Source organism: Toxotes jaculatrix, chromosome 19 (genome assembly GCF_017976425.1).
Source record: "Toxotes jaculatrix isolate fToxJac2 chromosome 19, fToxJac2.pri, whole genome shotgun sequence".
In the NCBI taxonomy this organism is placed as follows: Eukaryota; Metazoa; Chordata; class Actinopteri; family Toxotidae; genus Toxotes; species Toxotes jaculatrix.
Window position 1 is genome coordinate 6,124,172 of NC_054412.1, and position 21,603 is coordinate 6,145,774.

At 41.8% G+C, this 21,603-nt stretch overlaps 1 protein-coding gene across 1 annotated transcript; it reads right to left on the minus strand.

The window, feature by feature from the left end:
- Positions 1-7,825: 7,825 nt before the first annotated feature.
- tmem121ab (transmembrane protein 121Ab) lies at positions 7,826-8,770 on the minus strand. The gene has a single exon (XM_041064706.1). The coding sequence runs from the start codon at positions 8,768-8,770 to the stop codon at positions 7,826-7,828; it is 945 nt and encodes a 314-aa protein (XP_040920640.1).
- Positions 8,771-21,603: the final 12,833 nt, after the last annotated feature.

Below are 21,603 nucleotides of genomic sequence, written 5' to 3' on the forward strand. Positions count from 1 at the left end.
TACCACCACGTGACCTTTCCCTGGTATTTAAACCGTCTGCAAACTTTATAACTAGATAAAATTAAAATAAACTGAATAATGATGAGGACAGTGACATTATCAGAGGAGTAACCTGTGGTCATTGGCTGTTTTGGGTCTTTTTTTTTACCAACCCAGACGATAATGAAGACACTTTAGAGATAGCATAGAAATGAAGCCATAAACCCAGAGGACAGTCAGCTGTTTTCACAACGAACAGCAGAACTTTCTACCATGATGCACGTTCATTTATGCTTATCTGTTTATGACAGCTCCCACAGTCTGTTTCTCAGTGCTTTGCAGCCCGGTGATTAATCCATTCTGCACATGCGGTACAATTTATGAAGGTAATACAATACCTTCTTATCTGTGTATGTATGAATATTAAGTAGTCTGCCCCCGTGATGGAGTCAGTGTGCAGTTGAGACTGATGGCTCTGATAAGACCATTCAAAAATAAATAAATAAATAAAAATCAACAAATGGTGAGTCATGCGCTGAGTCCCTCTAACCAAGCCCAGAGTTAAGATGTGCAGTGTATCCATAGATCACTGGGTGCTGCTGTGGACTTTTGTTAGGCTATTCCACAGACATCCATCATTACGAGAACACATTAGTGTTGGAGAGAGTCCAAGGTCTGCATTCATTGTAGCCTGAAATATAGATTCACGCTCAGAATCAAATCTAATTTTAAATTAAAACAGTAAAGCTGACTCAGACACTTTGCTTGGTTTTCAGTAGAAACCACGGTCATAATTCAGTGTATTGTTATCCATAATTAAAATGGGATGCTTCGTCCTTTATAATGAATTATATTTTGTTAAACTTGGCACATGATTAAAACATTAAATCGTTGCTATTTTCAGTCTTTGTGTGTGTGTAATTAATCTAATTAATCAGCACCAAGAAAGAGACATACAGTACTGTGCAGAGGTTTTAGGTACATCAGATGTTTAGATTCTTATCCATCCATTGCACAATACCATCAGGGAGGCGTCTGATCAGTTCCAGATTCATTCTGCAGCATGACAACAACAACCCCAAACACACAGCCAGAGTCATAAACAACTATCTTCAGCGACAAGAAGTCCTCAAACAGATGGTCTGGCCCCCACAGAGCCCTGATCTCAACATCATGGAGTCAGTATGGGATTACATGAAGAGACAGAAGACACAGAGACAGATTCAATTCACAGAAGAACTATAGTAAGTTCTCCAGGATACTTGGAACAAGCCACCTGCCAAGTACCTTGAAAAAATCAGTATCAGCCATCGCTTTTTGAGAAGACAGAGGCATTATTTCACTGCCTGATTCCTGCTTGGTTTGAGAGAGTAGTAATGTGGATGGTATTATTATTATTGTTATTGCTGTTATGAGGAGAGGTTTTCTTTTTTGTATATCCTGTATATCTCTACACATAAACATCAACATACTTACTTTGTAAGATTAATTTCCCAAGGCACAGGAAGTTCAGCCTAATGTCACCGTGGATTTAGTTACAGTGTGCTACAAATTGGGACCCACTTTTTCAGTCTATATATATTTTGGAAAATTTACTTCGCCGAATGAGCTATCATCAGCCCCCTTTTGGTATGTTCCACTGAAAGTACTGATCACTGTCAATTAATTTCTTTGATACTGTAGAAATCTTAAAAACCTGATGATCCTCAGGCAAGTTCTGAATCGTTTCCATTCCTGTCCCATTGGTCTACATTATCATTATCATTATTATTCAGTACGTCATAATTATGATATTCGGATCCTGATTTGTGAAAGCAAAGTGCCTTCCGCACCTACCGGTTTTAAGCTGCATTACATACTTTTTATGGCCACATGGGGACACCGTAACAGCATGTGAAAACAAGGTTGATCTATCAACGTCAAGACGGCCAGAACAGTTGTTCTGTTGGCAAAAAATCAGCCATTTACACATCAAGCAGCCGTGGAACAACATTAGCATTCATTTGGCGTCGTGCTTCTGGCTACCTGCCAATTGTAAGTCAAATATTCACTGTTCTTTTATCTCCTTTTTTGGTTTCTACCAACTCCTGAGGGAAATATCTGGCTCTTGCTCACCGACTGGTAGCTAATTTTGTTTGGGGCAGGTAGAGAACAGCGGGTATATCACAGCACCCACCAGTATTTCTAAAGTTTACTACTTAACGTGGTGTATCTCTTTTGTTGAGTTTGTGCAGACATATAAAACTTTTACCTGCACAGCCACACAGGTGTTTCCAATCAGTGCTGCTGATTAGCTCCGGTCGAAATGGTTGAAGCAACAGTACAATGGGAATTATATAATGTCACCAAACTTCAGGCAGTGAACACCGAGGAGCTCATAATCCGAAAGGTTTGCTCTCGTTATTCTTCTGAAGTGTAGTTAAAAGATTAAACATACAAGAAATGGGCATTTTTAATTCTGCGACATTTTGAAAGCTTTAATTTTGAGTGACTGGTTTGTCACTACCTCATCTTTCAAGTAAGAGGGACGTGTGAATGATGTGTGATTAATACAGTTGTACACACAGAAAACGAGAGTATTATCTTTAGTCGTGGCTCCACAGTAAAGATCAAACGTCCAGAAATCCGCTTAGAAACTGTTGGAAAAAAGACGCTCGTGCTGACTCCAAAACTTGCTTGAGAATCGTCACGTTTTTAAACTTTCTTCAACATCAAAGCAAACCAGTAACAGTTTATAGCACATACAAGGTAAATTTGCAGACGTTAAGTGCTAGTAATTAATTCGTCTTTCTTTTAATGGCGCCTATTTGCCAAAGTGTAAACAAATGTAGGCTAAAATTAACACGGCTCAAACTGGAGCCACGTAGCTCACTGACTCCATGGCAACATAATACATTATACTTCCGGTTTGTTGAAGGGCATCTTCTTGATTTTGGTCTGCGCCAGTTTTAGCTTTGTCTCAGACTTTTAGCATCATTACTGTGTAGGACTGAAGGTCATTTTTTTGTTGACCAAGCCTCCAGTGGACAATAAATGCACTGCAGTTTCAAAGATAGAAGCACAGCGCAGAGTGATTTCCATATAGATTACTGTGAGCAGTGGCTAGTACAACTGAAGGGGTATGTAGTCAGCAAAGTGATTACGGCGTGAAACAAAAGACATTTACTAACAAGTAGGAAGCAACTGAGTGGACGAGCTCCTTCAAGTCAGCAAATACAAAGGTGGTCGAGAGAGAGTGCAGTACTGGAAAACACCTTCATCCAACTGGTTTTGATTTAATTTTTCTGAGACTAAGTGCTTCAGGAAGTCGTGGTTATACAGTAAATCACAGACAGAGAGAGAAAAAAGTGCTTTTACTGACTTATTGCATATGGAGAGAGCACAATTACATTCCTGATGCGCAGGCCTGGTGATTTATGGATGAATCCCTCGCTCAGAGGGTCTCGGAAAGGTGATCTGGTGCACAGGCAGCCACAGGTAATTTATTCTATTCCCAAGTTTGCCATTTACTTTTTCCCCTTCAACCACTTGCGCCGACAAGATTTATTCAAACAATAGTGACATTATGCTGTAAGCTTAGCAATGAGCTGTGATCCAGACCACAGCAAAGATTTGGTCCCAGTCACAGATGTAAAAAGGTTCTAAATAGCACCAATGACTTATTCCTACGTGAGGGCATTTTTAATTAAATGTTGAACCTGGTTCTCAAATCCCATTGTTTGAGGGGGAGAAAAAAAAAAACCTTTTGCTGAGTCTACTATTAAGACAGCATAAGAGAGATTTAATAATGTGAGATGCAGCAGAGAGCAAACCAGGCCATCATCTGCTAGGTGCCAAATTCTCAGACATTAGCTGCGTCTTTGGGGCTGTTAGAGTTAAGAGATAAAACTGGTGTCATTTCAGCATTTAGAGTTATTGCCTATTGGTATTTAACAAATCATTTTGCAGTGCATGAGGTGTGTAATTAGATATTTTTTTAATCTACTTGTTTGTGTTGCACAGTGTCAAACCTAGATTAACTGCTGTCCCCGCTAACAAGGATGTTCTAAATATAGAGACCCGGTTGTGACAATAAAATATGTGAGTTGACAAGATTTTGAGGGATTATTTATTCGGGGAGAGTTATATGTCTTCCTGCGGGTGATGGATGATTGACAGTAAACAGTGTAATGCAATGTCTGCATTAATATAAAAACAGTGAACTCAGGCAGAGTTGAAAAACAGTTTAACAGAAACGAGCAGCACGCCATGTAATGATGCAACAGTGATATCCTGGGTTTGGGTCTGACCAAGGATGTGTCACATGTAAAGGAGAATTCTGGTCGCCTGGGTCTTTACTTTTAGCCATCAGTTTACGCCAAAGTAACTGCCGAAATCTGGAAAGTACAGCGACATTGCTTCTCAGAGTCTGACAAGGCAAAAAACAAGTGGGGCAGCGCTCACTGTAACAAACCAGCACTTAGGCCAAATGATCTTCACCACCTGGAGGTAAAGCCAAATGTGAGTGCAACTACAGTCTTGGTAATAACCTAATCCCTCACTGTGCAGGAAAGTTGTGCGAGTACTCTGTGCTTAGTGTACTATAGGTCCAAGTTGAACCAGGAAAGTCTGTAAACTGTGATGGATGTTTACCACAGTTGGGGTCATGCTGGTTTCGCCCCAGACATGCAGCAGGGCTAACAGGGTTTGCATGAGGCAGTGCATAGCATGAAGCAAAGCACACACCCCTACAAAACCAACCTCTTTGATATTTTTGCTAACTTGAGATTCCACTATAATTGGAGAGGAAAGTTACATAACTCTGCACCATAATAACTTTAACTTTATTCTACTTCACAGTGAACTTGGCGCCGTTGTAACTTCTGCCTCCCGTCAATGCCAGCATCCCACTGGACACGTGTTGAGGAGGTAAGCATTGTGTGATCGAAATTCAATTAAGTTGAACTTTTGTCATAAAACTTGGTGGAAAATCAGGACAGTGTAATAGCTTTACCAGTCTCCTTTGCTTTCTCTTCCAAATAAGTTTGACTATTTTGGGGGTAGTTCTTTGTAATAAAGCGATCTCCATAATTATCATGGATAAAAAGTCCCACAATAACGATGGTAAGCTGATGAGTAATTTACCATAAATATATCTGTTCAGCATTTAGGTCAGCCCTTTCAACAGAAGGAAATCCCTGCAATAGTAGGAAAACTACTCAGTGTTGCTTTTTAAAAAAAAAAAATTCATATGTCAGATATAGGCCTTATGGTAGAGACTTACTGTAAGACGGGAGCTGAACTGAAAACAGCCAGCCTGAATGAACTGCATGTGCCTCAGAAATATTTAATTCTCCACCAGCAAGAACAATCAATATGTTTCTACAGAAGAGATTCCAAGAGAAGAGACTAGCAGTTTGTACAGATACTGTAAGCCCCGAGCTGATCCTGCTCACTCAGTTAAACGATTGGCAGTTTGATGAGCTTGAAGCAACAATATAGTGGGCACGGGGAATGAAATCAGCACTTCCGCGCGTATATTTAGTTTCTTGGGGTTGTGAAACTGCTTTTCTGTGTATGTTGCATATTTTGAAAAAAACAAAAAAAAAACTTCCCCAGTTAGTAAGCAAGCATATATATTGTAACTTGGGTCTTGTAGTAATTTACCAAGCAAGCAAAATTTTCCAGGATATAAGTAAAAATAGAATCAAGCAGTTGCAGTGACTGTCTTTGCTTTGCTAAGGATGTTCGGCAGTGCAGAAAGCAAACCGACTTACATCTGTCCCCTTTCTGTGACCTCACCCCTGCTACCGATGACAGCTGTGATTAATAATAGCTTAAAGCCGTGTGATGACTGAATATTTGTTCTGGTCTTTGCAGTCAGGTCAGTCTGATTTAGCTCCAGAGGTTCAAATAGTAGCAGCTCTGCAAAACATGATTTTGTGAACCATGAACGAAATCAGCAGGATGTCTGAAAATTTGCTGCATTGGGCTCATGTAAAGTAAAAGGAAAATGTCACGGTTTCGCTAATCATTCAGCGTTTCGTCACTCTGCAGCTGACAGTTATCGTTCAGGGTCTGAGAGTGTGTCTCTGTGAGCTGAAATCAGCAGTTAACCTTAGTTAACCTCAATGTCAGTAAAGCGACTTTCCTCGTACGGCTGACCTCTCCACCTCCCACTACAACACTCGGGTCAATTAATAAAAATCTCTGAGGAAACATGAAGGCCCTTCGTCAGCTGTAGAAGTTCTATTTAATAACTGATACCAGGTCAGTGCAGAGAAGATTAGAGTTAACAGAACAAAAAAAGCAAATGAGGAGGTGATAATGAGAACTGGGAGGAAAAGAGAGAAACAATTTGGAAAAAAAGGTTCATACATTTTTATCGCGTTTTAAAAAGAAATCCATTGCTTTATTTCCCCAAATGTAGTAGCCTGAGGGGTAGAAAATTAATGCTGGAGTCCAGGAGGAGGCTGCTCAGCCTAAATATTTATGTGCTCTGTAGATTCTTCCATGCGAAACGTAAGAGAAATGGCTTTGCTGTTCTGTTGCTGTCATTTAGTTGCTGCTTTCAAGCACAACAAGTTCGTTTAATACTTCTGAATTTAGCTAAGAATAATGTTTTGTTTAATCAGTCAGCGATATGAAAAAAAGAAACCATTCTGTCATCATAATTCTTTTATTTATACTTTTATTAAAACATCATTGGCCTCCAACAAGTAAAGAATGTACATAATAATAATAATAGTAATAATAATAATAATAATTAACTGAATAACATCAGAAAAAGTATTTTCTGTTTGTATGTTACCGTATTTATCTTTTTTCTTTTGTCAATTCTTCAGTGAGGCGTTTGCTGGATCTCTGCATTCTCTGACTTCAAGGCTTGAGCTAGTTTTAGAGGAATGTACAGTACAGGAAACAAAAATGATCTTTCCCCCCATCTTGTTTTATTCTTTCTGACATCATGGCATATTTCGTCTCGTCTGCGATATATCAGCCACGTCAACCACGCACATCTCTTCCAAAACAATTTGAAATATTCTAAACCTCTTGTGGCGAACACGCACGCTCTCAGGCATTCATACTCTGTAGACTGGTGTGTGGGCACATAAACGTACACGCACAGTAAAACTCACGCTTGAGTGCCTGCAGTGGATGCTATAGTGCTGAGCTCCGGCGCTTTAATCGGACTTTTGGTCGTAAAGCGTCGCACTGACCGAGGCAGCAGCTTCCACAGAGCTTCCCTCCCTCAGCAGAACCAAGCACAGAAGGAAGAGCAGTCGTCTGCCACCAACCTCGCTCTCGCGCAGCACAGATAGCCCCTCTTGACTGACCCTTGTCACTCTCTGCTCCTCCTCTCCATCAGTGCTTCACGCTGAGTGGTATGTCCTTTAGTGCTTGAATTCAAAGGAAATGCCACAGATGCACTGTCGAAAAAGTGACCTTTACCAAAAAAAAAAAAAAAAAAATACAAGATACTCACCGAGGGTGGGGGGGGGTGGGGACCAACTGTCCATTTTACACAACATAATGTCACCGGGCTGCGCACTGTGGAGATTGTCTCTTAATAAAGTCTGAACTTTTAAAACATTTGAAACAATTAAAAACACAATAGCACGATAAAAATCTTTTGACTTGATTTTAAAGTCTGCACGCTGCACCCAGAGTCAAGTGTAGGTTTACAGTATGTTCTGACAGGCAGGTGATGCTGAAAATCTCTTTTATGGTTTCACAGCAGTTCATGTGGGCTTGACAAGAGCAGAATATCATCCTGTCATGCAGCTGATCTCTCTATCTGCCTCCACTCCCGGAGCTTTCATAAAAAGCAGTCAGTTTCTAATGGTGCCGAGTCCAGCGCTGGCGGTCATGTGTCGATGACGTCCTGCGCTGGCGAAGGTTCGTGTGGCAAACTGGTGGCGTTGGGCAGCGGCTGTGTGTGGCTGACAGAGTTCTGCTGCAGCTCTAGTGCCATGGCGTTCTGTGGGTGGGGGAACTCCTTCACCTGTCTGCGGTACTCCAGGAAGGTGGACGCCTTGGTGGCGATGGCCACCACGTTCTTGCCGACAAAGATGGTGGAAACGCGGCTGTCCTGAAACAGGACCATGTTTACGCCGCGTATAAGGATGGTGACCACATTTATGGTGACCAGACTCAGGACTGGGTAGAGCATCATCTTCTGGGGCGACATGTGCTCCCCCTGCATGCTGATTTCACTGAGTGACACGCAGGGCAGGATGAGCAGCAGGATGTAGCAGTAGAAGAACATCAGGCCCTCGGCCCAGATGGGCAGGCCTGTCCGCTGGGGCTCCCACAGGTTAGCTTGGATATCCAGCAGGTCCAGCAGGTCCAGGGCCACCCAGAACAGACGGCTCCTCATGTCCTCCTTCTTTCTGAAAGTTCTTACATATTCCATGCTATCTAGAGCCACTAGAACCAAGTATAAACCTGGTACGCACACAGATAATAATAATGTCAGAGCCTTCCGTGCCACTGTCTCCAGACTCTTCCTGTCAGCTTTGCAATTCTGGAAGACAAAGTAGAGTTTGATCTCCAGGACAAAGATGTACAGAAACCACAGGATCATGGCGTATCCTCGTCGGGCGGTGCGCACCTCTGCACCGACCCACACTGCCACATATCGCAGCACTATGAGGAAGCATACATCTCCTACCAGCACTATAATACACACCCCAATCTTTCTAGGACCCTGGTTCTGCTCCACCAGGTAGGCGTCCATGAAGGCCATGCTGGTCATGATGACGATGGTGGTCAGGCACACGTGGCGTTTGTCTGGGGGCGGCAACACCATGGCGAGGGCACCTACTGGCTCTCACTCTGTGTCCACGGCTTTCAGAAGTAAAAACAAAATAGTCCAGGAGGGTAAACACAGCACTGTGTCCACTCCAGACTTTTATGGTCAGAGAAAAAAAGGGATATTTAAGGTGGTCTGACAGCTCTGGTGTGCACAAGAGTCCAGCTACAGTGTGTCTAATATTAAAATAATACTAGAAGTCTCTGCACTAATAGTCCGTTGAGGAGGGCAGTTATTGCAGCGTACGAGCAATGTGAGCCGTGTGTGGAGTCAGCGGAGAGATGCTGGCTGCTGATTGCTCTCAGACCATGTGAAAACAGGAACATCACCTCGTTACTCAGCGCACTTCCATTGATCCAGCTCTGCCCCTAAGCAGCAGCTACACCCAGGGCTCTACAGCTGACACACCATGACTGATAGTAATCCACACACAGTCAAACGGAGGATGCTCTCAGAGTGGGCTTGGTCTAATGGACATGTGATGGGATTGCGGGACACGGTGCTGCAGTGTGGAAATGTTTATGGAGGTGTTTATTTTTGTGTGAGACAGTGTAGGAAGCAACAGTGTGGCTTGCGGATGTATCCGTGTGTCTGCCTGCGCTGCTGAACAGCATGTGCGAGGAATTCCTCTTTGGGTACTCCTGTAGACGGTGGTGCAGTGTGTGTGGCTCCTTGCAGTCCTGCAGTGTGTGTGAAGGGAAATGAAGGAGAGAGAGGAGAGGAGTCTGCAGTGGCCAGAGGCCCCCAGCCGCCATAAATCACAGAGACAGCAGGTCAACGGCCCATGAGGCCTTGCGTCCGACGACGGCTTCCCCGGGGGGAGGCTCTTACACCGGGCTGAAGATCCATCCTTTCTCCCTCCTCTTGCCACGTGCCAGCCTCTCCACAGCCTAGAGGAAGGAGAAATAAAGAGGAGAAGAGGGGGAGGGAGGAGGAGAAGAAGGAGAAAGAAACCTGTCAGCACTACAGGGCCATATAACACAGTTTTCATTGCCAAAGGCCCTCCACATATGAGGAGCCAAGTAATGTGTCAGCTTGGCTCAAACACAGCCTATTTCACTATAGATAGGACAGAACATATTGCACATGTTGCAGTAAAACCGCTTCAGGATGTCATTACCTCTCTATTGTATGTGATGTGTCTCAAGACATCTGGATGCATGGCTTAATATGCTCCAATGATAATGTTATTGTATTCAGCGTATTTGGGCTATAATACCCAGTAGTTTAATTTTGGGAGTTAAATTAATAGAGGATTTATTACAAGAAATCGTAGAAACCAATTTTAAGGTCTCATATAGCCGATAAGTGCTCAGCACCTATTTTTCTTTTTCTTTTTTTTTTTTTTCTGTATTACTTGGCACCACATTTTCTTCAAATTCAAAAACGGTGGCAAAGAGTCCATTTCCTGCAGGTGTTTTGAGTCAGTTTGGTGTAGTTTCCAAACTGAAACAAGGAAATCATTATTGCAGTTTGCTGTATGCTACAGATTTATTTTTGGTTTTACCTAAGGAGTGTAAGGCACTGTTGAAGTTTTCTTGTGGTGCATCTGGAGCACAGAAAACTAAGCTACATTTCAACTGTCATGCGTCTCCTTCTGCACGCTCAGTGTCTAAAACCTGTCAAGCAGTATATTGATAATGAGAACGTTGTCCGAGTTTTATTTTACTTCAGCTCAAACTCAGTTTACAGTCTGCAATTACAGTCTATTTTCTCTGAGTGATGTTTCAAGGTGTTTCTGTTTTGACCTCTTTATTATTCTGCCTGATGTGTGTGTCGAGGCGTGTGACGGGTTGGGCCGGGGGGTGCTCTCATCAACAGTCCAGTTGGACGTTTACATCATTTTCTTAAAAAAAAAAAAACAACAACAAAAAACTGTACAGATGCTGAGTGCTTAACTAGCCAGCAGGAGCCCACCTTGTGCACTGGCCTCATCCATAAATAACACAGCGTGTCTAAAAATTAGCATGGATAGAAAACAAGGCTGGGTAAAAGAAAGCGAGATGTGTTAATTGAACAGAAACGTCTCCCTCGGTTCAACTTTGGTGAGCTTCAGCGGAAACTAGAATTTATCTGTCGTTCAGTTCATTTCGGTCTGCTCCTCCTGTCACTGGATCCTTCAGGCAGAACACGAATAAATCACATTAGTGTTTCTGTCAGCTGAGGTACATTTCAAATCAAGATATGACTGTATCGCTCAGAGAGCACTGCCAGTTCTCCAGTAAACAAAGTTGTTTGGTTAAACGAAATGATCATAATATTTCTGTCTAATGTAGACATCCCAAAATAACCTGCTGCTCTCTGCAAAAGCGCAGTTAGGGGAGTGTGAGTCAATGTCCTGACCCAGGCACAAACTAGTAACATTCACTTTAACTCTCTACAAAGCAAACCTCTTGGTTTTCTGCAGCTTATTCCAATATTTATCAACAGATCTCACTATGATAGAAATCAGACAAGTTAACAGGAGTCTACAGCCTCGCTGGTGGTTCTGTGAGGCAGCGCTTAAACTCATGATCCTTTGAGCATCTAACAGCTAATGTCAGCATGGTAACATGCTGACATTATCCACCATCTTAGTTTTCTGTGTTAGCATACTAACATTTGCTAAATAGCACTAAACACAAAGTGCAGCGGAGGCTGATGGGAATGTTGTTATATTTAGCCAAATATAGCACTGATAAATTAAAAATTTGATTGGAACATGAAGATGATCTCTAAAATGACTACAATAAAAATAAAAATCTTGGTTTGCCAGATTTGTATTTATCTTTTCTGTTCAGCTCTAAATGCCGGTAATCCATTAATAAATGCTCATATTTTCTGAAAACCTTTCAGCTGTTTTCAGATGTATGTTGTTGATAAATGGATTGGATTTGTACAGATTGTTTACAACCCTCTTCTAGTGATCAAACAGTCTAACCAGTCAAAATGAATTTTCACAATCTGGTTACCCAAAACTTGTTCTTATTAATGGCTTTTAATTGATGTAAAAAGCATTAGCAAGTGGTTTAATAACCATTAGTTACAACTCATAACTGACTTTAGAAAGGGTGCCTCATTAGAACGTGGTACAGAGGTTTGAAAAAACATTAACAAAATGAGGAATGTCACAACCTTAAATTTGTCATCAGCAGTGTTTTTAACAAAACCCTTAAATTTGCGCTCTTGCCATTAACTGAGCATTTTAGCAAAACAGCTGCAAACCTTTTAGTGATATTGACGCTTCATTTTAAAAGCCAATCCAGACATGCATTACAAATTATTCCACCACTGTGCTTACTTTCCTAAGTCGAAGACTCTTATTTCGTTCCCATTCTGTCTAACTGAGCTCTTGATAGGACAAATTTAAATATGTGATAAATAAACATGAGTTTGTTTTCAGACGCACTGTGTGAAATCACCAAAGCAAAATGGGCTTTTGAGCTTTTTGAATGAGATCCAAAGATTGTGGAGAGGTTATTTTTCATCAGAAAATACCACACTTGAAGAACGTGAACTGTATGTACACCCATAATGGATATCCAGGAAAAAAAAAAAGCAGCTTTAATAACTCCTGGCAGGAATTTCAGTGGATGCATTGTACTTTGCAACATATCTTTTTGTTGAAGAATAAAAATAACATCTTACGTCTAATAACATCTCAAATGAAAGGTTGTTAATGGAAGCCCAGTTTAAGAAGAGCATGGCACCACAATGAGTCTCATTTGTAATCCAAGCATGGATTTGAATGTTTAAAACCCATTATGTAGAACAGGGCCTAAGTAAGAGATTAAATTCATAAGATGGTGATTAATTGACTGATTAGCAGAATGCTGTGGATCATTAACATGCTATAAGGAAGACTGCTCTCACATATACAGTACATCACATCATCATTTAAATGCCATTAATTATCAAAAAAGACTTTGAGATCGTTTCCCTAATGAACGGATTACAGCCGGCGTGATAATACGAGAGCGCTAAATTGGATGGTTTGAACCTCCCAGGAATTATGACTTCTGCAGCGAAACATGGATCCCAAGATGTCATCGGCGTGATTTGATACTACATGGGCGCCTTATGAAACAGGAAGCTGATGATCTTTGACAGTAATAGATGACTATTAATCCTTTCTGTCATATACTGTAGAAAAGTGCCTTTGTCTGTGGGAAATGATGACAGAACTGCGCCGCTATGTTTTGCATGTTCTGTTCAGCATTTATAATGCATAACTCTAGGCTGGAGATTAGCGCAGGGTGTCACAGCAGAATTGGAAAAGAGACAGAAAGAAATGTCCATTGATATGTGATTTGACAGTTGTGACGACTATGATTTCACATCTTCGCTTGACTGTTCTCTTGTAAGAGCACGGGGCGTTTGTGCACCGCATCCTGTAAGTTTCAGCTCCACTCATATGCTTCAGTTACAGCGTATTAATTATAGTGTACTATAAATAGGCAACGTGGAGGGCTGTGAACTGGCAGAACAACATTTCTTCACAGCGGGAGGTTATTATTGTGTCTGTGGTCCAGGCCATTATCTCTCTAAACAGCCAGAGCTTCCTTGTGAGGCAGTTATATTAACAGTTAGCCTCCCTGACTGGCCGCAGGCTTGCACATCGATCACAACAAGGACAAAAAAAGTGGCATCAATGCTACTTTTTATTTTTTTGGTTTGTTTTGCCAGTTGTTCCAAGAAAACCGTGGAGAAGGTCTGTTTGGGCCAAAGAACAAGACAGACAGTACAACTGGAAGAACAGAATTTTGGCACAAGATCCTTCCACATTCTTCCGTGTGGGAAAAAAAACAAATCAAATCAAAAGCATATAGGCTGTTTAAGCACAGCCGCTTCCAGGTGCCACTTCTGAACATGTGTGAAGACAGTTTCCTTTCAAGAACTGACTTAACTTAATTACCTGTGTTCTCGCAAGATTGATGTTTGTTTTTTTTTGACACATGCTCAGAGCTTAAGGATAGCGCCGTCTTTCATGCTCCGAGAAGCTTCTCTTTTAACAGCGAGGTGTTCTGACACTCGATACAACTTGTGAGGGCCGAGCTAGCGCTTGTTTACAGCAGCAAAAATCATTTCATCCTGCAACTGCGGATGGCGCGCTGTGTTACCTGTAGCCTTCAAAGAAGACTGAGATGTTTATGCTTTTGGGAAGCCGAATTGTTATGCATCAAATGTATCGTATTACATCCCCAGCTCTGCTTTCTCCCCACGCTTCCGCTCTCCTTTCTCCCGCCTCAACACTCCAAGATTGATCAAATGTTTACGTCAATGTCAGCAACGCTGCAGTGGGACAGGGCAGGTCTCCAGAGCGGTCCGTTTTGTCCGATATTTATGTCAGGTTGTCTTCATTAGGGCCAGAATGAGACCCATATGTTGTCTTGGCTGCCAGCCACCTCCATCATCTCAGCAGGTGTTCTGTGCCGTCCTTTGTGTTACAGTCAGTGCTTGGCTAGTTTTGGGAGAGGTGGCAGATTGCTTTGAATTTGCCCAATACACAGAGTACAACTCAGCACAGCTCAGCTGCACAGAGGCTTGTGCGCACACACGCAAACTTAACACACATATTTGTAATGCACAAGTATGCACACGTGCACTCACATGTGCGTATATGAAAGCTCTTACAACTTTTCCCTGCCTGAAAGGTTGCTGACAGGGTTGCAGTCTCACTCTGATCACATACATCCTGTACCGATCATAACATAGCAAGGTATTAATATCCCCAAATCCCTGGGTACATGTTAAGACATGTCTCATTTTCCCTGCTGGGACCAATAACCAACCTGGCTGCAGTTGAAGATGTCTGCTTTATTCCCTCAGTCTCACACTGGCGAATGTGTGTGACATGTCTTAGGCGCTCAGCACATTTTCTTACCGTATTAAAACCACCAGACTCAGCTGCCCTCATGGGGCTTAGCCTTGTCTGTGATGCTTTATTCGCAGTGTATCCGCTGTATCAAATGGATCACTGTGGTGGTGTATTGAAATTCTAAGCACGTTTATTTTACATTTTGTTGTCATTAGTTTTGGAAGGTTCAGTCTTTCCACCTATTTTGTGCACATACTTCAATTAGTCAAAACACAATACTCAGGGTTTGCTGCTCTTAGATTCCCATTGTCTTGTTTTCCTGTTATCCCTGCATAATATGCTTCCCTTTGCTTATGAGGTTGCACTTGGTGAGAATAGTGAGGAGGATCTGAAGCTAAGAAGGGGGCCGTGTTTTGTAGCTGTGGCTAAGCTCATTTTATCACCCATTATGGTTGATTAAGGCTGATCCTTACTCTACTTTGCCATGTCACATTGTGTATTTGATAAGCACTGAAGGTTCATTTCAGCACATAACTGTAACTAACCCAATCTGCATTTGGGCTGTCTGTGATTTTAAATTGCTGTGGGTGTTGATCAAACACAGCTGAAATCAAACGTGCTGCACACGACAAAGGACGGATAGCTGCCGCGCAGGGTAGGCTCACATAATAGGCATTGTATAAGGTTAGATGTTGAAAGCGGCTCCAAAGTGCTTTCCTCCAACTTGGCCCTCAGCAGCAGAGACGACATTACAGACATGTCTTTTTCTCCCCTGCCAACTCTCAAACGGGCCATAATGTGCACAGCGTCAATCAAAGTGTATTCTTTATTCACAAAGCTTGGGAGAGGATCAAAGGCACCATGCCACAGTGCGTCATCATCAAAGTGAAGAGCAGCCCTCTGACATCCCACCCCGCAGTTAGTCACTGACACGGGGGGCGAAGATGACTAGTTGCGTGTACGTATACTCGCGAGACGAGATGCTCTTCAACCGCTGTCCACAAACGATTATGTTAAGAGCAGTGTTAGCCACTTAAATTTGAGTGGGGTAACACTCTGAAAAGTTTAACCTTTTGTTTAAGTGCCTTGTAATTTCTCTTGCCTAATAACATACAGTCTGCACAAGGCGGATATCAAAAGATATCAAGTCAATATATTGAGCTACTCTACTGCACAGAAAATCCTGTCCTGAGAGACCCTGCTACTCTTCCATTAGCTTCTGTAACTCAATGGAATATCTCATTGAAGGTTTCTTTCATCTGCCTCTGTGAAAAAGTGAATCCTGGGGTTTCATATCCACATTCTACCATCAGAGATTATCTGCTACAGCACTTGCTATTAGATTTTGTATCTTTTACATTTTTATCAAACTTGAACAATGATTAATTTGTGTAGGCTTCACAACATGTTCCCCGTTTCGTTTTGAGGGAGTTCCACCCACGCTCTTCTTCCCTCTTCTCCCTAACTTTTCAGCTGCAAACTCTGCTGTCAAAAAAAGTGCTCAAACTGTTCAGCCCTGTCTGTCTGTTCTCCATTTATCTGCATCATACCCTTATAACCCACCACTCAACTGGCCCCAGTCTGTCAAACTGGAGACATTTAACCTATGATGGTTCTGGGCTTTTGGGAAAAGACATAGCTTGCATAGTTTTTCCAAGATTTATCTATTTCTGCAGTAATGGAATTTAAACTATAAAATTCTCCACAGTATTCACCAGCTAGTTGGCATCTTTGTCTGTTTGCTGTTTGGCGCTGGGCAGGTAGTGTACAATGGATTAATCAGAGATTTTTTTTTATGACAAACAACTGCTGGAAACAGGGTTGAGGTGAATAAAAACAGCTTGCAGGCTCTAAAACCAAAATCAGTTAGAAGATGCTAAAACACTTGGTATAGAGCTGAGGGCGAACGGCAGAGAAATCTCTTTGGATTCATAAGAATGACTACATACATACACAGTCCATTCTTCATAAAAAATATTGATTAGTGCAGCTTTAAAGATTAAAAATAACATGCTGCCAGTATCTTATGACATCTTTGAGCTGACTGAGGCTTTTGCTGTGGCAACGAAGACCCCCTATTTCCATCATTCAAGAGAACAAAATGAAATAAATCCATTGAGAAATGGGGAAACGCTTCCAGTACTGCTGTCTGTGCAAACCGGATCCCATAAAGGGAAACACCGCTCAATTTAAGAATTATTTCAGGTTACACCTGTGGTTTCAGACATTTCAGCTGACCTATAAAATACACTTTAATACCCAAATGTGCTTTAAACTCTGATTATGCTGTCAGCTCTCATCAAGGAAACGTAACCTCATCCCCAAGAAATAACCCCTCATTTTCTCTCACTTCTACCAAAATTTGCAGATTGCGAGCAGCGAGGCAGGACCTCTTATAAATCCCAGCTGCTTTGTCCCTGGCTTTCAGTTTTGCGAAAGCGAACCGAGTAATAAAAATGAGGAATTCCTGAATAATTAAGTTTTGCTTCCTTTTAATCTTTTATGTTGAGAAAACACACCTTCAAGCACACAGTGTAACTATCCCTCACTCTGATAATTGGATTGTCCCTTCAAGTGATTGTTGGACGCCCCTTTAATGTTTTAAATTGAGGGCCACAAAAGAGCCTAAAGTGCTGCAGTGATTACCATTACCCCTCATCTTTACACTCACACACACATACACACACGCTCAGACAAACATCTCTGGCATGGCACTGAAGCTGTACCGTGCTAACACACTTTTACACACTCCTCTAGCTTTTAATTCCTCCATGCACCGACGCAAGGTTTTAACAAGCATATTGATTTGATCATGTGATACCAGCTCTCATTTTCATTCTCTAATGATAATTTGGGTGTGTGATCACCCAGTGACAGAAGTGATTTTTATCCAGCGGTTTTACAGGGAGATCCATTTAATCTTTGTGTCAATAACCCACCCTCCCCCAACCCCTCTCCGTCCCTCTTAAGCTTGCTCTTTTGCCATGCTCTGCAATTCCTCCTCCTGTGTTCACTGTCGCCATTTCTAATCTGGCCACCCTAAGGGAGGTGGCATCTATACCTCATTCCAGTCACGCTGCCTTTCTGTTTGCTTTCCATCCCACTTGAGGGTAAAATGACTTCCCAAAGACATCAAAACCTCACAGGTCTCATTCAGTATTTATCGTTTGTGCACTGTGTTAATGCAGCAAATGGTGGCTGAGAACGTAGAAAGTAAAAATCCTCCGAGTTCTGCTAGATAGTGTTTAATCACTGAAGCTCATTTTGTTTTCTATCTCAATTAAACACCTACTCACCCCGCTGTTCCCACTAGTTTGCATAAAACAGATGTGCACTTGCAGGTAAAAGGGCAAGACCAGTCACCTTCATGCAGCGTCCTCAGAGGAAAAAGTAACGGGAGGAAAAAGAGCAAAGAAATGAGATGGAAAGGGAGAGGGGGATTGATGCATAAGAGCAAGGGTTGCTGTTCCATGTGATTGAATAAAAGGCAAAAGAGATGCGATACAGGGAGGATTTGAAGTGCTGCTAATGAGCTGGGAGTTAAAATGGATAGCTTTGCAGAGGAAACAGATTAAATATTACCAGCCAGGGACTTATGATGAGAGTGTGAAAAACAGGCAGAAAGGAGCAAAAAAAAAAAAATGTCCCTTTTCAACAAGTCATTTCATCTTATATTCAGTCTTAAAAACTTATTTTCCATGAAGCAAGTGAAGAAAATCTATTGATGGTGTGAGAAATGTTCCCCCATTTTAAGGATGATAGCTTTTTAAAACCAAATACAAGATCATTTACCTTAAGTGGGGATGCTTGGCAGCGAACAAGGATCTCTGTCAGATACTGTTCATGTGCTCTCTATTACATCTGTGAAGTGAAACCGGGTTATTTGACAAAACATTGCAAAACTTTGAATGTCTCTCACGGGTAGCGTGTTTGCCGAAGGCGACACCTGCTTTGTATGATAATGAAATGGAAAACAATATTTCACTCAGGATTAGACAATTGTTTGCTATGCAACCCGCTGAGGAGCGTCGAATTTCTTGGCATCTGGTTCTGCTGGGGTGTGGTTGGGTTGGATTTCATAATGTAGAAGTGCTGTGCCTCTCTGAAGTAAGGATACATGCAATTTATAGCTAATCACTGGAACTTCACCAAAACCAAAATAATTGTACGACTGTGATAATTTTGGTTGTTGTCGTCAACTGGATGCGGTTCATAGCAGTCGTTTCCCTCAGGCCTTATTATGAATGTTGTGTACTACAGTTTTACCAGCAATTATTGGCTGTGTCATTGTGAACAGACTGTTGAAGCTTTTGGCATGTTGTTGAAGATCTGCTCGGCAGTGTGCGGTTTTTGATGTGTAATTGATGTTGATGGGATAATTTGGCTGTGTTGCAATTGTGAGGCAGAAGCTGTTAAGCTCTCACACATACATATGCAATTACAGCAGTGTTTGGGATGTCACTTGGAAAATGTTATCAAATACTGACTACTTAAACTACTTAAACTAAAAGTCCTATCCCCACAGTGAACGTGCAGGTTTCACACACCTTCCATTCCTGAATGTCAGCTTACAGATGGCCAGCTAGCCAGAGGACACAGCTTGTAAATGAGACAACTTTGGAGTTACCCAAAGGCGTACTCATCTTCTTTTTGTGGAGACTAGCATCCTTCTGAATCTGTGCAAGAATCAGCTAGGAAGTCACAACATATAAATAATACAGTCATGGAGTTGCTGTAAGACACATTCCTCCTCTTGTGATGGATGGGATGCTAGCTGCCTCCCACACCAAGTCAACATGCCCCAGACCTGTGTCTCCACTGAACCCACACAGAGGAAAGTGGTTTAAAAGCCAAAAAGCAATAAGGTGACTCCAGATTTTTTTTTTTTTTTTGGCAGACTTGTAATCTGTGATGCCAGGTTTCCTGGCACCGATGCTGCAAAGACAGTGTTAGCTAAGGGGTCATTGCTACAAGACAGTGATTTGTGATAGTACCTTCAGAGCCAATTTGTCAAGATATTCATTCATATTAGACATTCAGTGACAGTTCTTTGGAATGTAATTGTGTGTATTTAAAAAACAACACTGATAATAATCATGTCATATCTGAAATAGATTATTATGCTAGATGTCACAATTAAAATGGTTTGCGTGAAGCGTTAATTAATATTAATGGTACAAGTAATTCATTTAACAATTTTCTCCGTTGTGTGCAAGAACTAGTGCACCACTAAAACCTTTTTACACAATGAGCTTTGTCAGGTATATGAAGCACCATTGACACCCACTTAAAGATAATAGCTCCCTCTGTTCTTCTTAATGCAGGCGTCTTCTTATCAACCAAGAAGATGTGAAGCCTTCATATCAAAGACTGACATGAACATCAGGTTGGCTGATGTAAACAGCCCTACAGGGGCCCTTAAGCAGATGGGGCACACTAATAAACTTCTGTTATGTCGTACTATTCAAACAATGCTACGCTGTAATTTACAATCAGTCAACAATGCAGAGGAGCCATTAAAGCAATTAAAGTCTGAGATATTAATTATGTCATTGTAAACAATAAACAGTGAAATACAGAGAGAAATTTGTAAAAACCATTGCCACTGACGCCTGTTTGTAAAATGGATGTTACGTGTCAGTTTACAAATAACATTTATAGGAATGTGTAGCTTAATTCACCAGCCTCTATTTACCGGGAAGGAGACAAGAGCCCGCCTGGCAAAGGCCCAGTAACCTTTTGTCTTGAGATTCGAGGATGGCAAGGAGTGCTAGGGGGACTGTAGCTGTTCCCCGGATCAAAAGTATTGATCTGGCAAAATGTCACAGTATATAGTGATGTACAAATGTGGTGTTGTGCATCTAAGGGACTGAAAAACACTCTGCCTAATGTGTCTAATGTGTAGCTCATTGCACCTTGAAGTGCGTCGTATAATAATCATAAACAATCTGTGGATTACCTCCGCCAACCCACAACACCATTTCTGAAGCATATGGAGCAATCAACATCATGAATGAATCCACCTCTTAGCGCTAACATTACCGTCAGGCCGTTTAAGCTGCGAGCTCGAGTTTCAGAAATACTACAGCCATCCAGGCTGTCAGCTTTCCGCTCGTCTGCCAGACAAATCTCCTCTGCTGCACCAAGATCAAAAACTGACGATTGGTATGCCACTGGGTTAGGGGACGGCATTGGTATGCACAGTCCGAGTGCAGTCCTGTAGTACTTAAAACTGGTTGCCCAGTAGGCAGGTACTTAGCCAGGAAGTTGTGCTAGTCGTTTTGGAGGTCAGTGCATCTGTCTCCTTTGCTGATTACGGAAATTGTGGTGACTTAAGTACCAAAAAGCTGAGACTCTTCCCTGTATAGAAGTGGGTAATTTATTTCTGTATGTAAACTGTAGAATGTCATGAACATTAAGCCTGTGGACACTGGAATCCACAAGAAGTCTAGTCAGCAGCATAAAGGCGTCAGCCACCATGGCATGTTTACTTGGCATAAAGCGCATTGTTACAGGGTCAGATTCTTACTTGGAAACTCTAAATCCAAGTTGCAGATACAGCTTGTGATGGATAGGTGTGGTAACTACTTTTAGTTCCCTGGGAGAGTTTATGTTCTTTAAATGTAGATTAAATATGCTAATATCGGACTTTGGCTGGTTTTTCAGTGTTTAGGCCTTCCCTTTCTTTAAAATCTAAAGCTGAGATTCGGATAACGTCGTGTTATACAATCATTCTATGTTGTGAGAGTTTTATTTTTGTTATGACTAATGGTGCTTTGGTCGTATTGTGAATGCTGCAGCGTGAATTGATTTGCACAGTGAGGAAAAAATATTGTCCCATCCTTAGTCAAGGTCTCAGATGAAGCTTGGGGGGTTGTTGTGAGCTAAAAAGTCAATCTGATCAATCAGCCAACCGCTGTCAGCCTTTTCAAATGAGAACAGCCTCCATCTGTGGAAGTGCTACGCTGATGTATACCACACACACACATACACACACGCACCTCAGGGTAGCCCGCACCTTCATAGGCAGCAG

Coding starts and splice junctions, on each gene's coding strand:
- tmem121ab (XM_041064706.1), bottom strand. CDS start 8,770: ATGGTGTTGCCGCCCCCAGACAAACGCCACGTGTGCCTGACCACCATC.